Here is a 21,786-nt window from a genome sequence, read left to right as displayed (position 1 = left end):
AAAATAACTCGTCCAAGTTGTTTGCGCGATAATGATATCGACAAGGAATTAACGACGTTAAGGAGAGATTCACAGAAGGATATCGGTTAATTGCCATCTGCAACTAATTGGTGGGTTTCGACATGTTCGATCCTTAAAGAGACCTTGAGGGAAACCTTATAAGTTACAGGCACTTTCTAACGGCAAAAAATGCCGGCGCTATCTCAAATGTTCCACCCGATCAAGGAAACCGTGGTGAATTTATCGATGCACCGAGGAAAATGTCAAATTTGAACCGCAAGATAGTTGAAGGGATAGTTTACGTCGAGGCACAACAACTGATGCAACGCGATTATTTAATAGAGAAATTTTATTTGGAATTCGATGAAAATGTCGAAGCGTCTCTGCAAACGAATTGCATAAATGATTATGCAAGTCGTACGACTTGCATCGCCAGACTTTTTCTTACAATTGATCCGCGTATAGGTACAAATACGATAAAATAGGCAGTACTTAAAATTCACAATTAAAAGTCTATACAAGGCACGATAATATCACATGTACTTACAGAAATCATTCGTATATAGGATGTCCCATTTTATGTTCTGAACTGTTTGCTTTATCAAAGTATTGCACTGAATGCCTCAAGGAATTCATGTTGAAAAAAATAAAAAGTTTCATTATAAAGCGAAATGGAACATCCTGCATAACTTAACGTTAAGTTCTTCTAGGAGTATTGGCATCTTAAGTTATTCGTTCATAATCTTCGCGTAAAACCATTATACTATTCTCATACCGATTCTTCGAATAAAGGAACAACTTCTTACAATATAAATTTTTAAAAAAGAAAAAATTGCCACTATAATCTTCCGGCAAAAATAAAATATGTTAGACCAAAAGCAGTACATCACATTCATAAGATAAATAATGCCAGAATTTGTTCGATCAACAGAGTATTATACAATTCTCTAAAATGGCTGTTCTTCTTTTCTACTAATAAGCAAAGAAGAACTTTCGTCGACACGCACGAGATTAAGTCTCGTGTTATCAATCGAAAACATTCCATCTCTATTGTTAATATAATATTCGTATAAAGATAAAATAATCTCTCACACGGACGAATCGTTAACTCGAATGTTCATTTCGTCTTTTTCTCGTCTTAAATTAAATCTCAGGCTTGCACTCCGTTTCCGTGATGATTCGCAATCATATTTATTAATTCTTAGAACGGCAAAGACTTTGGTGACTTCGATTTTAAATATCCAGCACAGACTTCTGCGTTGAAGCATAATTACACCGACTATTTACAAATTATTCTAGCTACGAGACTTTCTGGCACCACAGAGTTGCAAACTTTCCTACCTTAACACCGTCACATTCTTCAAAATTATAAACCCTAAATCACAAATACCGATATCTGTCATAATTGTGAATGAAGGTAAAATTTTACGAACAAATATTTTCTCAACGACATCGATCATTTTTATAAAGACTCAGATTCTTAGCTAACATTAATACAAGCACTTTTTAATTACGAATTATCTCCATCGATCTCTAGACTCAACGATCACCTTGCCATTCTCGAGACATCATTCAACCAGCTGCATTAGTCAAATTGGCTCTTCTAGCTTTGGCAAATTGCAATATATCTGGATTTTCGTAAATCATTTCCGCTAAAGTATGTATACTTCCATAAGTGTCAGCTTTAGTTCCCATGCACATGGAGAACTGCGTGTCGGAGAGATCCTTGCTGCACTCGATATCGTGATAAACGTGGATCAGATCCTTATCCGCCACTCTGAAGATCTTGATATCGGATTTAATCAACTTCTCAAAGAAATCTACGTCCTCCTTGCCCCATCCTTGAATGGACAGATCGAAACCACCCACAGTTTTGTAGTCCCGTTTGTACAGGGATACGATACCGAATCCGAACTGTCTCCAGTAACCGGTCACTTCGTTCACAGCGTACATGTCCTGTCGCTTCCTGTTGTGTCTGTAAACGATCTTTGGATCGTACTGACTGAACACCACCGGGAAATACACTTGTCTGCCGTAAATAGTGTTCGCTCGTATTCTATAGAGTGCTGATTCGTTGAACACGATGTCGACGTCGATGAACAACATCAGGTCGTCGTTCTTCAACCTCGAGACACCGAAATTCAGAGCCTTCGCTCTGGAAAATGTACCAGAAATCGGTACCACGTCGAGACTGGCGCTACGATATTTGTATCTCAGCTGCTCGATCAGATCTATCGTTCGATTAAACGAGTTCTCGGTTTTGTGCTGATATAAAACGACCAACAGAGCAGTCTTTTGGCCGCTCGTCAAGCAGACCTCCTCGTAATTTTGTAGGAACCTTTGGAACACCTCGTACCTTCCGGACAGAGGCAGGACAAAATGGATGGTCTTGCCGTTGACTGGATCTTCTTCTTCGAAGTTGAAATTCAGGTTCAGGAAACCAGCGCTGAATATGCTTTGCAGAGATTTGCCGTTTCGTTCGTTTCTTCGCGACTCGTCCACTTCCTCCCCGTTCACTGTTTCCCGTATTTCCAGTCCTGCGAAAAAATGTGAATGATGTACGGATCGCGGATTAAAAATGTCGTATGATGGAATGCGGAGGATACCCGTGAAATGCTGATGAAGGTAGACGTGTCTTCTAACAGGTAGGGTAACCTTTCTGCCTCTGTACTTCCGGTAAACCAACAAAAGATCCAGTATCGTGTCGGCACCATAAGAATCCACTCTTCTGTAGCCGTATAGGGTCGACCTTTCCTCGACGACTCTGCCACGCTGTCGTGAGCAAGCGTTTATAGAAGCCATCACTTCTCTGGTGATGTCCTCGAGGCCTTCTTTAATGTCACTGTGAATTCTTCTCCTGGGATTCGAATCGGCTAAGCTGTACTCCGATCTCGAAAGGAAGTCCCAAGGAATTACTTCGTCGGCGGTTGTTGGTTTGAACGAGCGAAGCCCTGCTGGAACACCTGCATAGAAAGATTAATATTAATATCATGAGCTCGTAATTCACAAAGTTTTAAAGTTAAAAAATTTCGAAGTTCCTAACGAAGGCAAGTTTCCAAACCAAAGTATCGCTTATTTAAATATTTCTAAGGCTTTAATGTTTCACGCGATTCGTGACTCGGACTTTGGGAATTTCAGTTAGCGGTTTCAGCGGATGTAAAACCAGAGCATGTAGGCGCAAAATGTCTGTGTCAGGGTGAAAAATGGAAATGAGTGGAACGATGATCGAAGTCCTGATCGTTCCGTTTGATGGGCTCAAACGAATCGTGTCGTGGCTCGTTTCAGCATCGTGATGGCTGTCCGGCGATCAATTCGCACGAACTAATCGGCCTAAATGGTTCTATTAATAACGCACATCCAGGGAAACGCGCTTGTTCGTGAATATCCTACACGCGTAGTTCAAGATCTTCTGACAAGGTCGGAAGATTAATGCCGCAAGGGTCAGCAGTGACCCAATGTCCTGAATTTTTCAAGCCTCGAGAAGGGAAATTTCGACTGCCCTTAATATTACAAGGCTCATACCACGAAATACCAATGCGAGAAGTTATATTGGAAAATTATCCCTAATAATTACCCACAACTGCAGTTAATGCATTAACCACGTTATATAGGTAACATAATGCGAAAGAATTGTCTGTCAAACGTCATTGAATGAATACAACACCTACATACGTTCGTTCGAGCACGATCTCGTGTTTCGTTAGCAACTACGATTCATTTTACCTAATATCTCTGTGTCTCCTGGATATTCTTTCGAGTAGGGATTCACCGGAAAGAGAGGCACGCCGTCAGCTATTTCAAAATTTTTCATATTCTCCACGCTTATCTCCAATTGCTTGGCCATGGTGTAAATGTCCCTGTGAAGGTTCAATCTCTCCTGCTGCAGGTCCTGTATCTGAAGTCCCTGAAAAGAACGGAAACAGAATCCTTCGTACACGAGCAGAGGAAACGATACGCGCAGGTAACGTTACGATACTAACCCTCATATAATTGTGCAGCCTGTACATATGTGGCGGACTTTTAACAGGATGCAATGTAATAGCACGATGTACTTCTTTCTTCTTCAGGTTTCCGGTGAACGCCTGTGCACCGCTGCTGTTGTGATACAGAATCGACTGCATCTGTAACAGTGAGAGATAACTGTGACTAAGATCAAGCAGACAAAGTGTAATAAAAGTACAGGGTGAATCATATAATTGTATCTTGAATTAGTATTGCACGGTTTTTTACGTAGAATGCTCTGAAGATCAATTATCACCGATAATATTTATCTTTTGAAACATTTACAATTGCTATTCTTCCGGATATGTATTACGATTAGAAACGGCAATATTTCTAGAGAGACAATCTAATCAATTCGTTAATCCCCCTTGTGAGCTACGACGAGCTTCGACAAACGACAACTAGAATAAACAGAAGAGTAGTTAAAGTATGAACTTCCTGCTGGTTCGTTGTCCGATAATAATTATTGCGAAGAACACGAAACTGCATCTTACATTAGTGTCGCAGAACGAGTGTTAATCAAGTCGCGAGACTGGGTGTGGTGGTGTCTTATTACAAGGAATTACTCTAGTGTTACATCTCATGGGTTAAGTTGATCATATTCTAACACCGCTTGTTTCAATATTCCCTTTGGTAATTTAGATTCTTCGATTGTAAATCAATCTGATTGAATTAAATCATGCTGTACGCTTTCGAATGTTAAAAAAAATCGTGTGGCTTTAGAAGCAACAGTTGCCACTTAACCCAGATTGAAAGTTAACGTAAGAATAATTGCGATACTATTATTGCATGTTAAGTAGATCTCGGTCAATCAATTGTTCGAAAAGTCTACGACAAACACCTTCACAGTTATTACATCTCGTACAAACTATTAAGTGTTTCGACCTTACGTCGAGTGTCAAGACGAGATCAAACGGTCTACCAGATGGTTAGTAGACGACTACGATTTGTTCGAATCTAAAGACTAGTATCTTTATGCTGTGTTTTACCTTTCAACCAAATTATTTGATTAACCTTCGTGTGCCTGCTCGTAGCTACCACATCATGATATCATTTTGAACATTTATTATTCTGGGCCAACATTCTGCGGCGATACGATGGATTTACAAGGCTTTTGAAGTTTTGTTTTAAACATAACCTTTTTTCTAGCATTCTTTATTAGGATTTCCTCAATCCAGAACAAGCATTCTTGCATCTCGCGACTGGCAAGCAGAATAAAAACGTTTTATTGGATCGTGTTTCGGTGGATGTGACAGAGACACACGATAATGCTCCGTAACGTTGATGCAACATTCGAACGCAACCGTGCAGTTCGATTAAATTATTGACGAGAAGACACGAATGGAAGCGTAAGAGCTTCGTGCCGCAAATTGTTACTTAAGCGTTTCGACCTAATGCCGAGTGTCAAGATGGAGGAGAGTGACTCGATCTGGCCACTGGGTTAGCAGGGTACTATTCGCTTATACTTAACGATTAACATCCTCATCTGTGCATTGTACCTTCCGAGTTAACCCAATGATAGCGTACCCTGTATATGATGCAGATGCGTAGCTTATGTATTTAAACTGATAATATACGTATCGTGGTAGCTTCGAACCGTGCGAATATTTCGTTACTAGGTGGACTCAACTAACTGAATTATTTCTGGCGTTACTCAAAGTGATAATTAAATCCGGCGCCTCTCCAAATCTTCCCATTTTTGGGATCTAAATTTAACCGTCATTTACTACCAGACGAAATAATTACAATTTAATGTTAACATTCCTTATAAAACTCGTCAACTTTTGCATGTGGGTCCGAGTAACCGAATACCCATTTCTATATTTCATCATGACATTTATACGGGTTCAAAATCAAAATACATGCGAATCGTTTTAATGACGTGACTCACACAAGGGTTAATGCTACGTTCGTCGATAGACGATACGTGAAATGCATCAAGGTGCGCGTGTTACGTTCTGTGAGACAGACGAACAATTCTAATCAGCCTGGGTCGATGAACAAATTACACGTGCCACGTACGTTCACGCTTATGACAGTGCATCAGAAGCGAGAAGAAAGGAGGACGAGCGAAAATAGATTTAATGCTATGTGAACGACGGCAACACGCGCGAAGCGGCTGGGCAGCGCAGAAACACGTTCGTAAAAGGAGCAAACCTTGAGAATAGTTTTTGCGACAGTTCCTTTCTTAAATTAACGAAATGCAAGAGAAGGACATGAGCAAAAAAACAAAAATTACCTCGTAGCTCCAGGTACAAGGTATACCAGCGTACTTCTGCACGCACCTTCCCAATTCGACGTCCTCGTGAGTGGTGTACAAGTGCCTTAAACAGTACTTGATGTGAGGCACGATCCTCCTGAGTGTTTCCCTGGACAGAATAACACCTGGCCCGCCCATGCAAAAATTCTCGTCGTATTCCAACGACAGTAGACCGAATTCTTCGGAATTGCCTCTGCCCGCTTGACCAATGTACATGGCTCTCTTGGAGTTCACCGATCGTAACAATTTCTCCAAACGATCCGTCCTCACGTAAACGTCATCGTCCGCCCTGAGGAACCACTCGAAACGATCACCGTAATTGTTCCACATGTACTGTAGCATCATGAACGATTTCTTCTGAGGTGGATACGTGTCGTCGACCCGTGGCAACGGCACTAGAGGCAGATCGGGACAACTTTCGGGAACAACGGAGCTTTCCGACGAGAAGAAGGCGATTTTACCCGGTAGCTCCTTGCCCCAGGTTTCGTAGACGGCTTTGGCCCGAGAATCCAGGTACTTGCTAGCTGTCATAACACCGACGAACACCAGACTACTGGAAGAACTGTTTATCTGCTCGTCGTCGTTCAGCTTGGGAACATTACGCGCCGACGGTTTTAGCGGCAGACGTGCCCCAGGCATAGAGGTTGCATACATGTTGAACCTTTGATGATGGCTCGACGAGAGTATTCTGTAGCTTTGGATGAGGAAACCTAGGAGAAGGCCAACTATCAGGCCCAAAATGGCGCTGGCCAGTCCACGTCGTTTACGCATCACTGGGTGATACGTCACCTCTTCCATTGATACTCTTCCGGGGCTCTTGGACCTCTGGTTAGGTTCATCGTCATCTTTCCAAAGTTGTTACTCGTCTTCTTCCGTAATTCCAACGTAGTAATCGATCGATATTCTTTGCATGATCCCATTGTTGCTTCCCTCGACGCCGAGCATGAGTTCTGCTCAAACCTGTCGAACAAGATTTAGCGTTCTCTCGGTGAAAATGATTTTTTTTCGAAAACTTCAACAAACACGCGATTCATTCGTATTCCTCGCTGTACCAGGCGATGAAAAGAAGTCGCTAAAGACAGGGTTCCTGCGAAGAATCGGTATTACCGACGTTTCAAAAGCATTCTTTTCGTATTCACTGGACCTTGGCTCGCGCACTGTTTGCCGTTTAAAGAACAAACTTTGACTGTGTGTTTTTCACCGCTCATGGCAAGATTATAAAAGCGTCCGTTGTTTAGCCAGACTGTTAGGCTATTTTTACGCCGACTTTTCAGGGAAACTAATAAACGCGACAGTGAACGAAACCGATTATCTGTATCCGTGATAACGAATACTTAAATATGACGTAACCGGGCCATTCTGGTTAAGATACGCCGGCTACTTACGTCGATTTTTTTCAGTAATCCCAGCGGTTGCATATTTTTGAATTTCGTGAAGACTGTCCAGATGCTTCTGGCCAGATTACGTGCCGAGTGATCATGCCGACCTGAAAGAAAAACAGAAACGCATTTCGATAACGAATTAGTTCGATGTTCCATAGATAAAAATTGATACGACCAATATGTACGAGGTCACACACGTGTTAAGTGATCGAAATCGGATCTTTGAGCCGATCATTTTTTCCTTTTCTTTTTATAACACCAAATACCACCGTGAAATTGTAAACGGCCGAAGTATTCGAATATTTAAAACGTGTGAATTTCATAATTCCGATTATGTAATTATGAAAGGCAGGTCATATTCGGCACTATAGGTCTTTGACCGTTGGCCATAGTTAGTGACTGATAATTGATAGTGGTTTTTGTTTCGAAATCGAATACTTGAAATAAAATCAAATATTCAAAAGTTAATCAAATATTCGGAGCTCGAGTGTTTCAGCTAAAACCTTTTAAAATTCAAATATAGAGATTTAAGTTATTCGAGTGGTACTCAAATATTTGAATAATCGAATATAGTAATTATTTCGATCTTAACAGCATCCCTTTGGTTCATTAGATATTTCATAACCGTTCGATCGCAATCCCCATGAATTGAGCCACTAATTCGTGTTCGTTTATTATTTCAATAGCTTGCGTGTACAGTCGGATCAGGCAATTATCGACCTCGATGATCGACCAGAATACTCGTTCTGTCGATCAATGAAACTTATTTTAATCAATCTAACCGAAGCCTTTTCATTGGAGACTTTTATAGTCGCATGAAAGATGGAGTCGCGTGAGCCTCTGAGGTCTAATGGCAGATTCAACAATTTTTTCTGCTATGTAAGTTTTCTGTAGAATTTCTCGGGATATCCTAAAGAGAACCTGACGCCGTTAGCAAACGTTTATAATAAATTAACCCGATTCACGTGTATGCTTTCGTATAATGGAACGCATGTTCCGCGTGCCTTTGAGTAAGTACTTGTTTGACGTCCTCGAGTGTGATTTAAATTTTTGACCAACAGCCTACTTCGAGATTTATTTTCAAACATTCTTGAAATTCTTTAGCAGAAAGTTTCTCGGAAACTGATCAGAATTTTATATAGCGCAGGAGAAACGAACGCTGCTTTTAGAGGTTCTACGCTACTAAGTTTGTGGAAATGCATTCCCCAAATCGATGTAGACAAAGAATTGTCTCCTGGTGAAACCGGTTCTACTCTGATTATGCATGTCCGAATGCGGGTAGTTATCGAATTTCGAGACCTGTCTTTCCTTCTTCACGAGAAGGAAAAATATCGTTGACCAGAAGGCGTGAAAAGTTGAAGGGAATTCAAAAACGTAGAAAATTATACAATGACGGAAAAGCAATAGGATTAACTGTGGGTATCGCAAGATCTTTGAAGGCTTAAGGTCGGCCTAACGGACGGTCATTTTATGTCCACATAAAAGGAGCGGCAAAAATACGTTTGTTTGTTGTTCCAACTACTTCAACTATCATAATTTAAAATTTATGACTGGAGAAAATAAATGTTAAAATAAAGAAACATTCCGTTTATAAATATTTGATGTACGATGTTTTATTCATTGGGAAACTGTACACTTACTCCGAATCTTTATTACAAACAAAATAAACATTTATTTTAATGCAAACTTCTTGAGACTTTGCGACAAGCTTGTACCGAAAATATTACGACTCCAAAAGATCCTAAAAGAGTGAAGAACGAAGGGCTATATCACGAGCCTAAGATAAATTGCTCGTTGAATATAAGGTCGTTGATGGTCATCCTCGATTGTTTTCACTCTTTATTCGCACACTCGTTTCCGTTCTCACAATCCTGTTAGTCGAAGAAGAAGAAAAAAGGAAGCGGGCTCCCGTTAATATTCTTTGGTTTCACTTTATAACAAGAGAGTATTCGCTGAAACGTGACACGTAAATTCAATGTATTTCTTCGGACATTTAATCTTATCACCTCCGATGAAAAAGAGACTTGAGTAGTACCTGGTGTCAAAGATAATTTGAAGAGGACGACTAGCTCGGCAATGCTATTTCGTCACTCTTTCGATCACGATCAAGGGCAAAGTCGAAGACATTATGGGAATTATAGCTAAAAACGAGCGTTACTCCGATACCGTTAGATGGACGTTCCCAGTAATCGATACCCGGTACAGGGGCAGTGAGTCGGTGTTGACAATCGTGATTACACGATTGAAACCACGAAATCCCGGTTTATCGTCCCGTTAAAGGATACCATTCGAAGTGACGTGCACAAATGAGAAGGTACGAATGGCGGGAGAACCGGTTTAAGCCGAAAGTCAGCTCCAGATCTCCGCTAGTTCCTATGGTAGAGAATGTCTAGTTCATTATGGTGAAGAAGATAAGGATGAATCGAGGAGCATGTTTCGAGAAGTGAAATTCTTCGAAAACTCGAATGCATAAGGAAAATCGAGTTTCACCGTTAAGTGTCATTCTCTTAGAAACGCATATCAAAGAATTTTAACTACAAATTATTCAAATTTTTAAACGAAACACTTCCATATATGGAAGAATAATTGATATAGGAATAGTTTAGCGTCTAAAGAACGAAGAGATCTGAAACTCAAATAAAATCTACGTGTTTCAACGATTTGTCATTGAAGAGTTACGGCAAGATTGAGGCAATATGACGCTCTTAAAATTGAAATTACATTCACACTCGTGACAGATTTGCATGTGTTTCGAGGTGAGTCAGAACAAAGTGGTCGACTTGGCTAGAAGCATGTTTGCGGTTCGATTCTCGTGACTGTCGACTCGCATTAACTTCCGAACGACAGTATTTTCGAGAGAGCGAGCTGACAAGACGCAGACCCTAGTCATTAGAAGGCTGTTACGAGGTATGCAGCTAATTGTTCCCACAGCCATTGAGACACGATTATGAGCAGAATCATCGAAGCAAAGACACGTTGGGCGGCCAGATTTGTCGTAATCGTGACTAGAATCGACGACAAGCGGCTTGTTCAATCAACCGGTAGAAGTCTCGAAGAGTCATCGACTTTTCGAGTTACACCGTGGTAATAATGAAAGGCTTACGGGTCATGGAACGATTACCGTTCACGGTTGAACAATTTCATTACCGACGGTCACACTTTTCAACAAATTTTCGACCTTTCTACACTTACATCGTCTCCATAGAATTTACACTGAAACACTAGCAACGAGCTAACTCGTTTTCGCGATCGTTTCCTCTTCGGTCCATCCACGAAATCTTCTCACGTTCACTGTTACACGAGAAGAACTTGAATTTAACTACTCGCTCGATTCACCGTTGGAAAATTCTGCTATTCTCTGTTAAGAAAAAGCGGACAAGTGTTCGGAGGTGCACAGTATTCGTTCGACACTTACTTCTTCACTCGGAGCAGCGCAGGATGTACACGTGGGTCTAACTGGCGCCGAAAAAAGTCGTATTACGGCTCGATCGCATCTGCCACGGCATGACAGAAATCGTAAACGGAGAAGAGACGTCGAGAGAAACGTGGACAGGTTCGGGTCACAGCGGGGACCGGCCGCAGACGTGTTGCGAGCAGGATGTCGGAGCGGCGACTGAACGAGACGAGAAGCGTGCCGTGCCGGCTAGCAGTCGGCCAAGCAGTCAGCCAGCTAGAAGCAGGCAAACAGCCTGATCGGTTAGCCGGGGTATACTAACAAGATTTTTCAACGGAAGCAGCGAAACTTTTTCGTTAATAATGCAAACGAGCCGATACGCAGGCTTGATCCTGACCTCGACAACCTTCGATTCCACCTTTTCTACTCCCTGTCCTCGTGGTTGCTCGTATGGATTCCTCGAGGATTCCAGCTGCACGTGCGTCCGTCAAAGAGTGATGAAAAATTACGTAAGAACCCACCTGGTCTTCCCTGAATAGCTTCCTGCTGGTTGTTTCTTTGAAGGTGTCTGGAATCTCGAGGAATGGATGTTATTTTCCGAGAAGGTAAGAGGATGACACTGAGCGAAGCGTGAAATTATTCATGGCTGCTGCAGTTCGATTATCCGTGCACTGTTAGACGGAAATGAAGTTCAGCTTCTATTTTTAAGGGGCCACCAAACACCGATATGTAGACTCCGATTAAACGAAATTTTAGGAGCACATTCGAAGGTACACGCGCTCTAAGTATAGAAACTACGATCCTCTAAAAATATGCTCATCTACCGAAACAAACTGTGCGCCTTGAAAAATAACACGCTGCAGAAATCGATTTGCTGCGAGACTACTCGGGTTAATCGAAGATAAGCAACGAGTAAGATTTCGATTCCGGTCGAGAACCTTGTATCGTGTTTTACCAATTACTTAATTATGCCGGGTATCTCTGCCGTTTCGATAATCATAAAAGCAAAAATTGATAATTCCTGTTTGTCCAAACAAGAGTAGTCGAGTACACGTGTTTACTCGAGCGAGGTGTGCACGCGAAAGTATATCTAGTTAGCGTGTTGTGTAATCAGATGTGTAAAAAAGAAAATCTGCTGCGTTACGTCTGATTTAAGGGGTAATAATGAACAGTACCGGTAAGAACAGTCGATGCTGACACGCTATAGTCTCGCGTTCGTAAAGCAGGAACTTCCGTCGAAATAGAAGCGAATTAAACTACCTTTACGCTTCGTGAATTTCATATTATCTCTCATTCGTCTGGGTCGATTTTTGTTCGAGCGGAACGATCGGATTAAGATGCAAAGAAGCGACGTAGGTGTGTTTTAAACGACAAATCGCGATTTGGTCCAGTGACTCTCGATTGAAATTTGGCGCGATCTCTCGTAAGTAGCTGGGTAATGAAAAAAGAAAAGGAAAACTGTTTCCATGCGCGGTACAGTTAATTTGCGGTAAAATTGATTCGACTGGATGGATGAGTCAGCCGAAGGAAGAAAGTCGGCTTGAGGCTAGTCGAGTTAAATAATTTTATTTTTAGCTACTCGTGGAAATCCTGTGGTTAGACGGAGGGAAAGAAAGACGAAACGATCCCTCGAATTTTACGGGAGTGATAACCCCAGTTCGGGTAACCTTTGTTACGATTCCTTCGTCGACTCGCACGGTTTATAATGTTCCGGGAAGTTAGTGATCTCTAATAACATGTGGGAGAGAAATGAGCAAACGGGAAGGAAGCTTGAAAAAATTTCTGTAGAAATACTTTTTCTCCGTATATAAGATACTGGGAATTACGTATTACATCATTCGATAAAATCTTTCTGATTATTTGCTTTTTGGTGAAAACGTACTTATTCGTTCTATAATTACAGGAAGAGCGATATTTAAAAAAATATATAAACGTAAATAGATTTAGACGTATGTTTCAAACAGATTTTTAACGATCACCTGCCCACGATATTTTTGTATTATCGCACCTTATCAGATAAGACGGACGTTCTATATATGCCGTGAATAATCTGAATGCATACTCTAAAAAATATGCGGCAATGTCTGGTTCGATATGTTTAACAACATAAGATAGTTTTAGTGTTATTCAAAACATCAATGTTGAGCAAGTATCACTTTTAAATTGAAGTTCCAGTTTAAGCAACTTGTTTTTAAATAAATTTTAGAGAAATAACGGATGAAATTAGGTAGGTAATGGTTGCACGTTCTGCGCGAGTGCCTCATGAAATTATTAGCAGTATAAACGCTGATACTCTGCACGATGCAGTGTTATGCATTATGCAATGATTAAAATATTCCATGTCCATATTTTTTTTTAATATAACATTTTCTTTCACTTTATTTATTTTACATAATATAATGCAAAATATTCTGTTCTTATACGTATAAAACAGACTTTCATTGACACGTTTTAAAGCGTGTATTATACACTTTTCAAATTTACCGCCAATCCGAGAACAAAATGGCGCGTCCCAGCTATGTGACGACAGATCGTTGAACCCAGAAACACTACTGCATTCAATTAATATATTAATTCCATGATATTTCTTGTTGATTCATGCTCAGTTCGATTAAAAAAATTATTATCCATGGTTTCGCTAATTATTTGCTAGCGCATTAGATTTGCTGAACATGCATAATATCACTTTCAGGATCGTGTCAATATAAGACTCATTCGCGATGCATTATCAACGTACATGCATCGTTTATAGACTGCAGATTAAATTGTGCTATTAGTAGCGAATTGAACGCTTTTTGCTTATTACAAGTTTGTTCCTTGTCTAAAAGCGTGTTCGATTGCATACAGATTTTTATTTTTCGTTGGAAATAAAGTACAGGGTCATGGGAACGCTGCCATGATGTAGAGGGCGCACCATTCTGCATCATGCGTCCCTGAAGAACGACTGAACAGGATTGCTGATTTGACTAGTCGGTTGAACGGAAGTGACGCGAGTCGCTTCGTTACGTTTACATTCTGTTCTCGACATCGCGTTCATTGTGGGGAGCCATTACCCTCGTCCGCGCTAAGCATCGTGCCATATTCCCATTCGCGCCCTAATACTAACAACATTCTCGTAGTTTTAAGTGAAATATTATGAGAGTGAAGACCGAAATGGACGACGACGAAAAGGGGTGAGTCTAAATTGCTTATTAGCGATCGCCGGGGATAACTTTTTACGCGAGAAACTTCGATCGACGCGTTCGTCGGACCGTCGAATTTATTGCGTGGGATCTCCATTTGCGTATTGCAGTCACCACGTATTTCTGATTTCCCCTTAAGGTTTATCTGAGCTTCGCTTAAATTGCTCGTCTTCGTGTGTAAAACGTCATTCGGCCTCGTGTAATCATATACGAATTTTCTCATTATATGAGGCCAACCTTCCTTCCCCCGAGGAATAAGCGGTTGGATATGTATAGTTTTTTTTCGGAGAGGGGAATAATTCACCGATGCCGGTTCTGCATAGTGTCCCTCTACTGTACCCGCAATCCGGCTCTTTTCATTATTTAGATGCTACTGTACCGAAAAAAATTGGCAAGCACGGAAAGGATATGAAAATTCATAAATTTTTACGCGTGTTATTTTGGTGTGAAAGTATGCTATTGCATCGTCGCTCGTTACATCCTTTAGGTCTAGATTCTCTATTTTTATGCTCTATATCCTGAAAGATCGGAGCATTTCAATACTCCCTCGCTACGTAATTTTCTCGAACGCTTGAGCAATTGCTGCGAATATTCGTAGACATTTCTAACATTATGTATTAATCGATGTATTTATTTATTATTAATAAAAAGAAGTGTATTGTGCCATGTATTTATATTATAGATGTTATTTATATGATATTATAAATAAATTTAAAACACTGACAAGTTATTTCAAATACCTTACTATGTAATAAGTATGAATTGTTTACTTTTCTGTTAGAGGAACTCTTTAAAGTAACTTCATATCTTGTTAAATATTATAAAATTTTTGGTTTCTATATATTTTCAAAATGTCATTATATAATTAATTTCACTCGAGGTACTATATGTTTATGTTGCATGTAATTTTTTTTTTAATTTTGTGATTGCAGAAAGTTGTTTGTTGGTGGTTTGTCCTGGGAGACAACACAAGAAAACCTACAACGCTACTTTGGCCGTTATGGCGAAGTAATTGACTGCGTTGTTATGAAAAATAGTGAATCTGGCCGTAGCCGTGGATTTGGATTTGTAACATTTAGTGATCCAGCTAATGTCCCTTTGGTTCTACAAAATGGACCACATCAGCTTGATGGGCGCACAGTTAGTACCTTTCATAAAAAAAACTCATCGACTTGATCTAAATAAGTAACGCAATAAAGCTACAGTAATATTGAATATTTTAATGTTACAGATCGATCCGAAACCCTGTAATCCACGCACTCAACAAAAGCCAAAACGCAGCGGGGGCTTTCCAAAGGTTTTCCTTGGTGGATTACCAAGTAACGTGACAGAGACAGACTTAAGGACTTTCTTCAATCGCTATGGCAAGGTTATGGAAGTTGTCATAATGTACGACCAAGAAAAGAAGAAATCAAGAGGTGAGTACATTCTAATATTTAGTTCATTTGTACATTGGCATTGTTGAAAATAGTTTCTATATAATGAAATTGTATTCTTCGTACATGTAGAATATTAATTAATTAGAAAGTCCATTATACTTTAATTATAATAGAAACTATGAAAAACAATGCTTCATAAATATTTGAATTGGGTTATTATCATTTACTGTGTGACCAAAGATATAGTCAGAATTCTTGAAAGAATAAAATATTTATTCAGAGTAAAGTATTTTTGGCATCTGATGTTAAATGTTTTTTATGCTTAATGTACAGTGATAGTTAAAGAGTCGATGTAATGAAAATAATAAACATGATTAGGTACATATAAAGAAAACATTGTACGTACACATTGATAAAGTTTTGTATGTACTCGATCAAAAATTCTGACTTGAATGCAGCACACCCATTATTTAAAATAAAGTATCAAAATTTCGATGAATAATATTACAATAAAAATTCAATATAGGTATAAAAAATTAGCAACTAATTAATAGAAGAATTAAAAATATTTTTGTACTTAAGCCAGTTAATAATTTATGGTCATTGAACTTCCTCTGCTTGATTACCCTTTTTTTTTAATGACCCTGCTCTTGCTTCCTTTAATAATTATAATTAATACATCCTAATTCACAATCTTTTTGATTGGTATTGTTTGTTTTTAATATGTATTTACGAAATATTTTAAGGCTTTATCCACAAATTAAAAACTTATAGTATTATACATAGTTATTTATGTAGTGTTTTTATCCTACTTTGCTACTCTTAATAATTCGCCTTGTCTTACCTTAAAAAAACGTTAAGATACTTTATGTTATATTAAATTATATTAAATATATTTATACATAGTGTGAATTTTGGCTAAGTTTCATTAAGGATAGCTTAAGGCTTTGTCAGGTTGTTAAGTACATAAGTTACATGTACATAACTTAAGTCAAAGTTAAGCTACTAATAAGATACGTTGTAAATTCTATTTTTTATTATATATTTGTCCAATGAATAATAAATTCATTTAGTTATATTTATCTTTAATCACCATATATGTATAGAAAATTATTCTTAAAATTAAATATACATTTTATAATTATTACATTCTTAACATTAAAATTAGGATATGATTAATTTCAGTGGCTTGTTAATATTCTAAAATTTTTGCTTAAACACTGGTATCTTTATAGTTAAATATTTAGTACATATCTATATTCACCTAAAAAGGCATTGTTGCCTTTCTACTTTACATATTTATTGATTTTTGGTGGCTGCATTCAAGAAGTTAGTGTATTTAATGAGTTCAAATCCGGTCTTGTCTTTCATGCATCTTATTTGTCTAATACCATGTATGATTTCGCATAATTAGCATTTAAATGACATATCGCGAACTGTGTATTTAACGCGTATATTTTATCGAATATGATTCATAATAATTATTTGGGGTGAGTAAATATGCCATGTTGAAAATATCAAATATAATTTAACAACGTTTTTTTAGGGGAAATTAATAATCTTCCTTTATTTTAATCCGATGGTTTTTAATATCGGAATAACTATCTGCAATGAATAAAATCGTACTTCGACAGCTTCTTCAAATCAGCCATCATAAATTTTCTAGATTAAGTATTTTAAGTTTATGAGCATACAAGACACTAGTATAAAACAACGCTAGTATATAAATTCTTGTACAGTAGGAATTAAATAACTTTTGAAGATGCATGCTTCAGTTGGTACTAAAATTACATGTAACTTAAAAGTATATTTTTTTAAAATTAACGATAGTTAACGACACAGTACAAAGTTACTCAATGTAATAATGAACATGTACAAATAAAAATATAATAAAAACGAATTGTAACGTTGACGGTAGATTGGTAAAAGTTTAGTCATATTGGGGTTATATTAAAGAAAAAAAGAAAAATGTATTTGTTCTATAAATGTGTGGGGCACGTTTTGATATACTCTCACCTTTGGACGGCAGGATTTGGCTTCCTCAGCTTCGAGGATGAAGATGCGGTGGACCGATGTGTAGCAGAGCATTTCGTCAACTTGAACGGAAAACAGGTATAGCATATCCTACACACTAGTATATACACATTAATAGATTTACTGTAATGTAAAATAATAATAAGTACACGATGTTATTATTAATTTATTATTACATATCGCATAGTTTTACGTGCTCGTGTTAGTTATAGTACTTATTTTATTTTACACGATTGCTATGTTACTCTTAACGAATGTATGTTTAGTTTTTATTATGTAAGTGCCAATTTAAAAGAAAATCATTTAGAATACTATTAATTATTCTGCGTTATATTAAAAATTACAAGTTAGAATATATTTAGAATTTATGTAAGACTTGGCGAGTTTCAAAAGTTTACCTATATATATTTATATATATATACGTATATACACACGGTGAACATCTGTTAATGTTATCAATGGAATTGTTCAAATTCCATCAAAATTAAGTCGTTCCGACTATATTTACTGGCTCGAATTATCGAGAGGAATGACAATGTTTGCTTTTCTGATTTCAGGTTGAAATCAAACGCGCAGAACCACGAGATTCTTCGAGCAAAATGAATGATAGTCATCAAGGTCAGTGGGGTCCACCACAACAGGGTGGACCTCCAATGGGAATGGCTGGGAATATGGGACCTATGGGTGGTCCAAACGGACAAATGGGTGGACCTATGATGGGTGGCCCGATGGGTCCACCAGGAAACATGATGCAACAGTATCAGGGTTGGGGTACAAGTCCTCAGACCGGTGGATACGCTGGGTATACTACTCAGTATAATTCTCAAGGTTGGGGTGCACCTCCTGCTCCTCCTCAGCAACAACAAATTCCACCACCACCACACCATCAATGGGGTAACAGTTACAATGTCCAACCTGCAGCAGCCACTCAAGGTTATGGAAGTTACGGTAAGTTTTCTTAAATTCAACCAATCAAATTCGGATCATTCTTGTTTTAATAAAATCAAAGCTAAGGACATTTGTTCCACGGTAGTTTCAACATTTCTATGATTCTCATACGCGAATGATTATTGCATTTATGGTTTTCCTTCGATATCTCAAGATAAGGTCACGAAAGTTAATAACTTTTCGATCCTGTCCTTTCCCATTCCATCCTCCTTAGACTGTTAGGCGGAAATGTAAAACATAGAACATGGTTATTTATCAATGTTTTTGTGTCACCTGGAGGTTGTTATTTTGGAAAGAGAATACGATAGGACATCATGAGAAATATCGAGTGTATATCGAAACTAATTATGTCAGTTCAGATTAATGTTTTCAAAACTCTATCAACTCTATTATTCAATTCATTACACATGGTTCTACTCATTTTTCAATTTTGATACGGTCAAGTTCGATATAATACACTGTTTCGATATAGACATTTCCGAAACATTGAATTCCATAATCTTATTTACAAAGTTTATGCTTGATTTTCCGCAGTCTTTCGTGCAATCATCCTTCCTTTTTATTTTTCTCGCGCAAAGTCGAAGAATGCAAAGTTCACGAAAAAAAAGCGAAATCGTACGTCAATACGAAATAAATAACTTAATTGTTTCCACATCGTAAATTTACCTTTATCGGAGTTATAATTTCGTGTTATCTGTTCAAGGAAGCAAGCATAAACGTTTTAAGTCGAGCGACATTCGAGCGTACACAGTGTTTAAGAAACATTAAAAACATTTCATGAGTAAGATCGAACCGTTTCAGTGCCAAGACCAAAGATCTTTAAGATATCTCATTAACATTTGAATTATCTTGACCTCGATCGCTAAAATCTTTCCGTTTATAGAAAGATCATTGTGAATCCACGATTGTACATTCATGGTACATTCTTGTTTCTGAAAATTGAATTAAAATATGATCGTTTTACGGAGTACAATTGGCACTGTAGTGGTCGATCAAAGTTAAGGAAAAGCTTCAGAAGATGGTGGCCGGTGACACGTGTTTTGTGTGGTTGATGATCGCAGGTGGGCCGGCGGCGGCCGCTTCAGGGGGCTATGGGCCCACAGCGGGTACTGGCGGGGCTGCGGGGGGCGGTCCCGGGGGTTCCTGGAACTCCTGGAACATGCCACAGAACGGGCCCCCACCTGGGACCCAGCCACCACCTCAGCCTCCTCAGCCTAACTCCTCGCAGCCCAACTCCAACTCGAACCCCTCTGGCCCGCAGGGTAAGCCTTCAAGCTCAATCAAACGAACTCTTTCCCCTTTCCATAAGTTCACATTGTGCAATTCCATTTTCACCTAGCTTTTGTCATGTTTCCTAAAATTTCTTTCATTTTTTTATCTCATTTTTTTTTTATGAAATATTATTGCGATTTTTTTTGGGATCTCATTGTCGCTCACCTTAGGTATTTTTATCGTATTTTGTTATAATCGGCGCGATACATTGCTTGTTAATAACATTTCATTGCAAAATATTGTAACAGTAAGAATTTGGGAATCTAACAATGTATGTTTTTACCATTAATACCCAGAATTGTGTACGTGTATTTTTTACAAAGTTTCGTCGTTTAGTTGTACTTATTTAGTAATTAGTACATTGAATTCTTGTTATATTGTTACGAAGGGGGTGAGAATATTCTTGCAGTTGACAATATAACAAGAGTCTACTGTATAAGTGTGTATACACTTGCGTGTATAACTGTTTATAATAGAAAGGATTATGTTGTATTTTCGATCACTGGGAATTAATGGGTTAACAACGTGTTAATGTAATTGATTTATGGAGTTGGAGGAATGAAAACGAAGACACATATTTTTGTCGAATAAAATTTTGATCCCATCGTAAAATCCCTTGTTCCTTTTTGTATCTGCACGATTCTCAATTCGCTTTATCATCTGCGGATTTTGAAATACACGTCGCTTGCCAAATACTTATTTTTCTTTATATGTATAGAAAATTCGACCAGAGAGCATGTATTTTATTTAGAATACGATAATTGTAATGCTAGTTTGTATGTAAATATACGCTTAGAATTATTTTTGTCACTGTTACACATACTTAAAAAATATCGTAGTAAGATGTAATCATTCGCATTTTCGCATTTAATCATTCATTATACTATGTAAACCAATACAAGTATTTTCTTTCTACTTTAATTGGTCGTTATTTTAATACCTCCCGAAAAGTAGTTAATTGGTTCCTATGACTATACGTAGCAGCGTTTCATGTTCGTACCAAGACTTCTAAATAACAATTCGCAGTAATGATAGTGCAATCCTAGTCTCAATCCTTTCACTTCCTTTATTGCCTACCTAATAGAGTTTGCGGCGAATTCATGGTTATTTAGATATTGAACCTTCGATTACTTTAAGCAACTTCCGATTAGTTCTGATCCATTTTTCAATTACATTTATTTAATATTTATACAATTTTCATCATACAGCGATAGTCACTTCGGTATACTTGTGAGGAAAGCATACGACCTAGAATCATAGACACAAAGGATTAAGTTAGATGCTCATTGCAGTATAAAATGAGGTAGATTTAAAAGTCATGGTCATGTGCTCTCCTCGTTAAATCAGAAATCGTTTACCCTCGACGCTTGTTTAATTGTACGCTTAAGAGATGCTTAAAATACGTCGAATTGTAAGGATCTCGGTACACGTTTTGTTCTATAACTTCGATTTTATTTCGGTTATAACACTAACACCCGAACGATTAAAAAGATTACGATGTACGTTTGATGTACGTTCGATCGTCTGTATATCAATTAAACGGAGCGATATTTCGGCGAAAATTGGAGGGCGCAAAATAGCTCGTCGGTAGTATTGTGTCGATGAGTGCATCGTTTTCACGAGTATTAAAAATATATGTGCTCTGAGGCCAAGAGTGCCACAGCTTCATTAATAAACGAAACGAGGTAAGTGGAGAAGTTGCATAACACCATGGGAATCAATGTTCCAGGTGACATGTATTCGCGACAGACCACCGGCTCAGGTGCACCTGGGTCCAGTAGCAGTTCAGCCAAGACTCCGGATTACGCTAACTATAGCTCCGCATATGGTAATTATGCTGACACCAGTTACCCACAACGTTCGTATCAAGCAGGAGAAAGCAACCAAGGTGGGTATGCCGCCAGCGCTCCTAAACCCCAGCAAGGCTTTGATT

General features: G+C 38.5%; 2 protein-coding genes across 8 annotated transcripts in view; one reads left to right on the top strand and one right to left on the bottom strand.

The window, feature by feature from the left end:
• Nucleotides 1–331: 331 nt before the first annotated feature.
• On the bottom strand, nt 332–11,331 carry Chsy (Chondroitin sulfate synthase). Of its 3 annotated transcripts, XM_076532620.1 has the most exons (8): nt 11,060–11,331; nt 10,837–10,935; nt 7,648–7,748; nt 6,242–7,222; nt 3,981–4,121; nt 3,724–3,904; nt 2,607–2,963; nt 332–2,537 (listed from the first exon to the last, which is right to left on the bottom strand). In XM_076532620.1, the coding sequence occupies exons 4-8, from the start codon at nt 7,058–7,060 to the stop codon at nt 1,573–1,575; spliced, it is 2,463 nt and encodes an 820-aa protein (XP_076388735.1). In that variant the 5' UTR covers nt 7,061–7,222; nt 7,648–7,748; nt 10,837–10,935; nt 11,060–11,331; the 3' UTR covers nt 332–1,572. The 3 variants fall into 3 exon arrangements, with proteins under 3 accessions (XP_076388735.1, XP_076388734.1, XP_003704206.1); XM_076532619.1 differs by lacking the exon at nt 10,837–10,935; XM_003704158.3 differs by lacking the exon at nt 11,060–11,331 and having other exon boundaries at nt 10,837–11,052.
• Nucleotides 11,332–14,019: 2,688 nt separating this feature from the next.
• Hrb27C (Heterogeneous nuclear ribonucleoprotein at 27C) overlaps nt 14,020–21,786 on the top strand; it is a 31,153-nt gene continuing 23,386 nt past the window's right edge. For 2 of the 5 annotated variants that reach the window (XM_076532632.1, XM_076532633.1), the window contains exons 1-7: nt 14,020–14,211; nt 15,153–15,360; nt 15,452–15,638; nt 17,629–17,711; nt 18,191–18,581; nt 19,643–19,843; nt 21,583–21,741. In XM_076532632.1, the coding sequence (XP_076388747.1) occupies nt 14,174–14,211; nt 15,153–15,360; nt 15,452–15,638; nt 17,629–17,711; nt 18,191–18,581; nt 19,643–19,843; nt 21,583–21,741 (1,267 nt within the window). In that variant the 5' untranslated portion in view covers nt 14,020–14,173. The remainder of the gene's footprint in view (nt 14,212–15,152; nt 15,361–15,451; nt 15,639–17,628; nt 17,712–18,190; nt 18,582–19,642; nt 19,844–21,582; nt 21,742–21,786) is intronic. The other 3 variants (XM_076532634.1, XM_076532635.1, XM_076532636.1) reach the window with 2 other exon arrangements.

The sequence above is a fragment of the Megachile rotundata genome, chromosome 6, assembly GCF_050947335.1.
Source record: "Megachile rotundata isolate GNS110a chromosome 6, iyMegRotu1, whole genome shotgun sequence".
Lineage (NCBI taxonomy): Eukaryota > Metazoa > Arthropoda > Insecta > Hymenoptera > Megachilidae > Megachile > Megachile rotundata.
This window is presented reverse-complemented; position numbering and strand designations above follow the sequence as displayed.

Excerpts from the sequence above, each read along its gene's own strand:
- Chsy (XM_076532620.1), bottom strand. The coding sequence starts at position 7,060 with ATGGAAGAGGTGACGTATCACCCAGTGATGCGTAAACGACGTGGACTG. Across the intron at positions 3,905-3,980 it reads GGCTGCACAATTATATGAGG|GGACTTCAGATACAGGACCT; the intron begins GTTAGTATCGTA and ends CGTTCTTTTCAG. Across the intron at positions 2,538-2,606 it reads CCTTCATCAGCATTTCACGG|GACTGGAAATACGGGAAACA; the intron begins GTATCCTCCGCA and ends ATTTTTTCGCAG.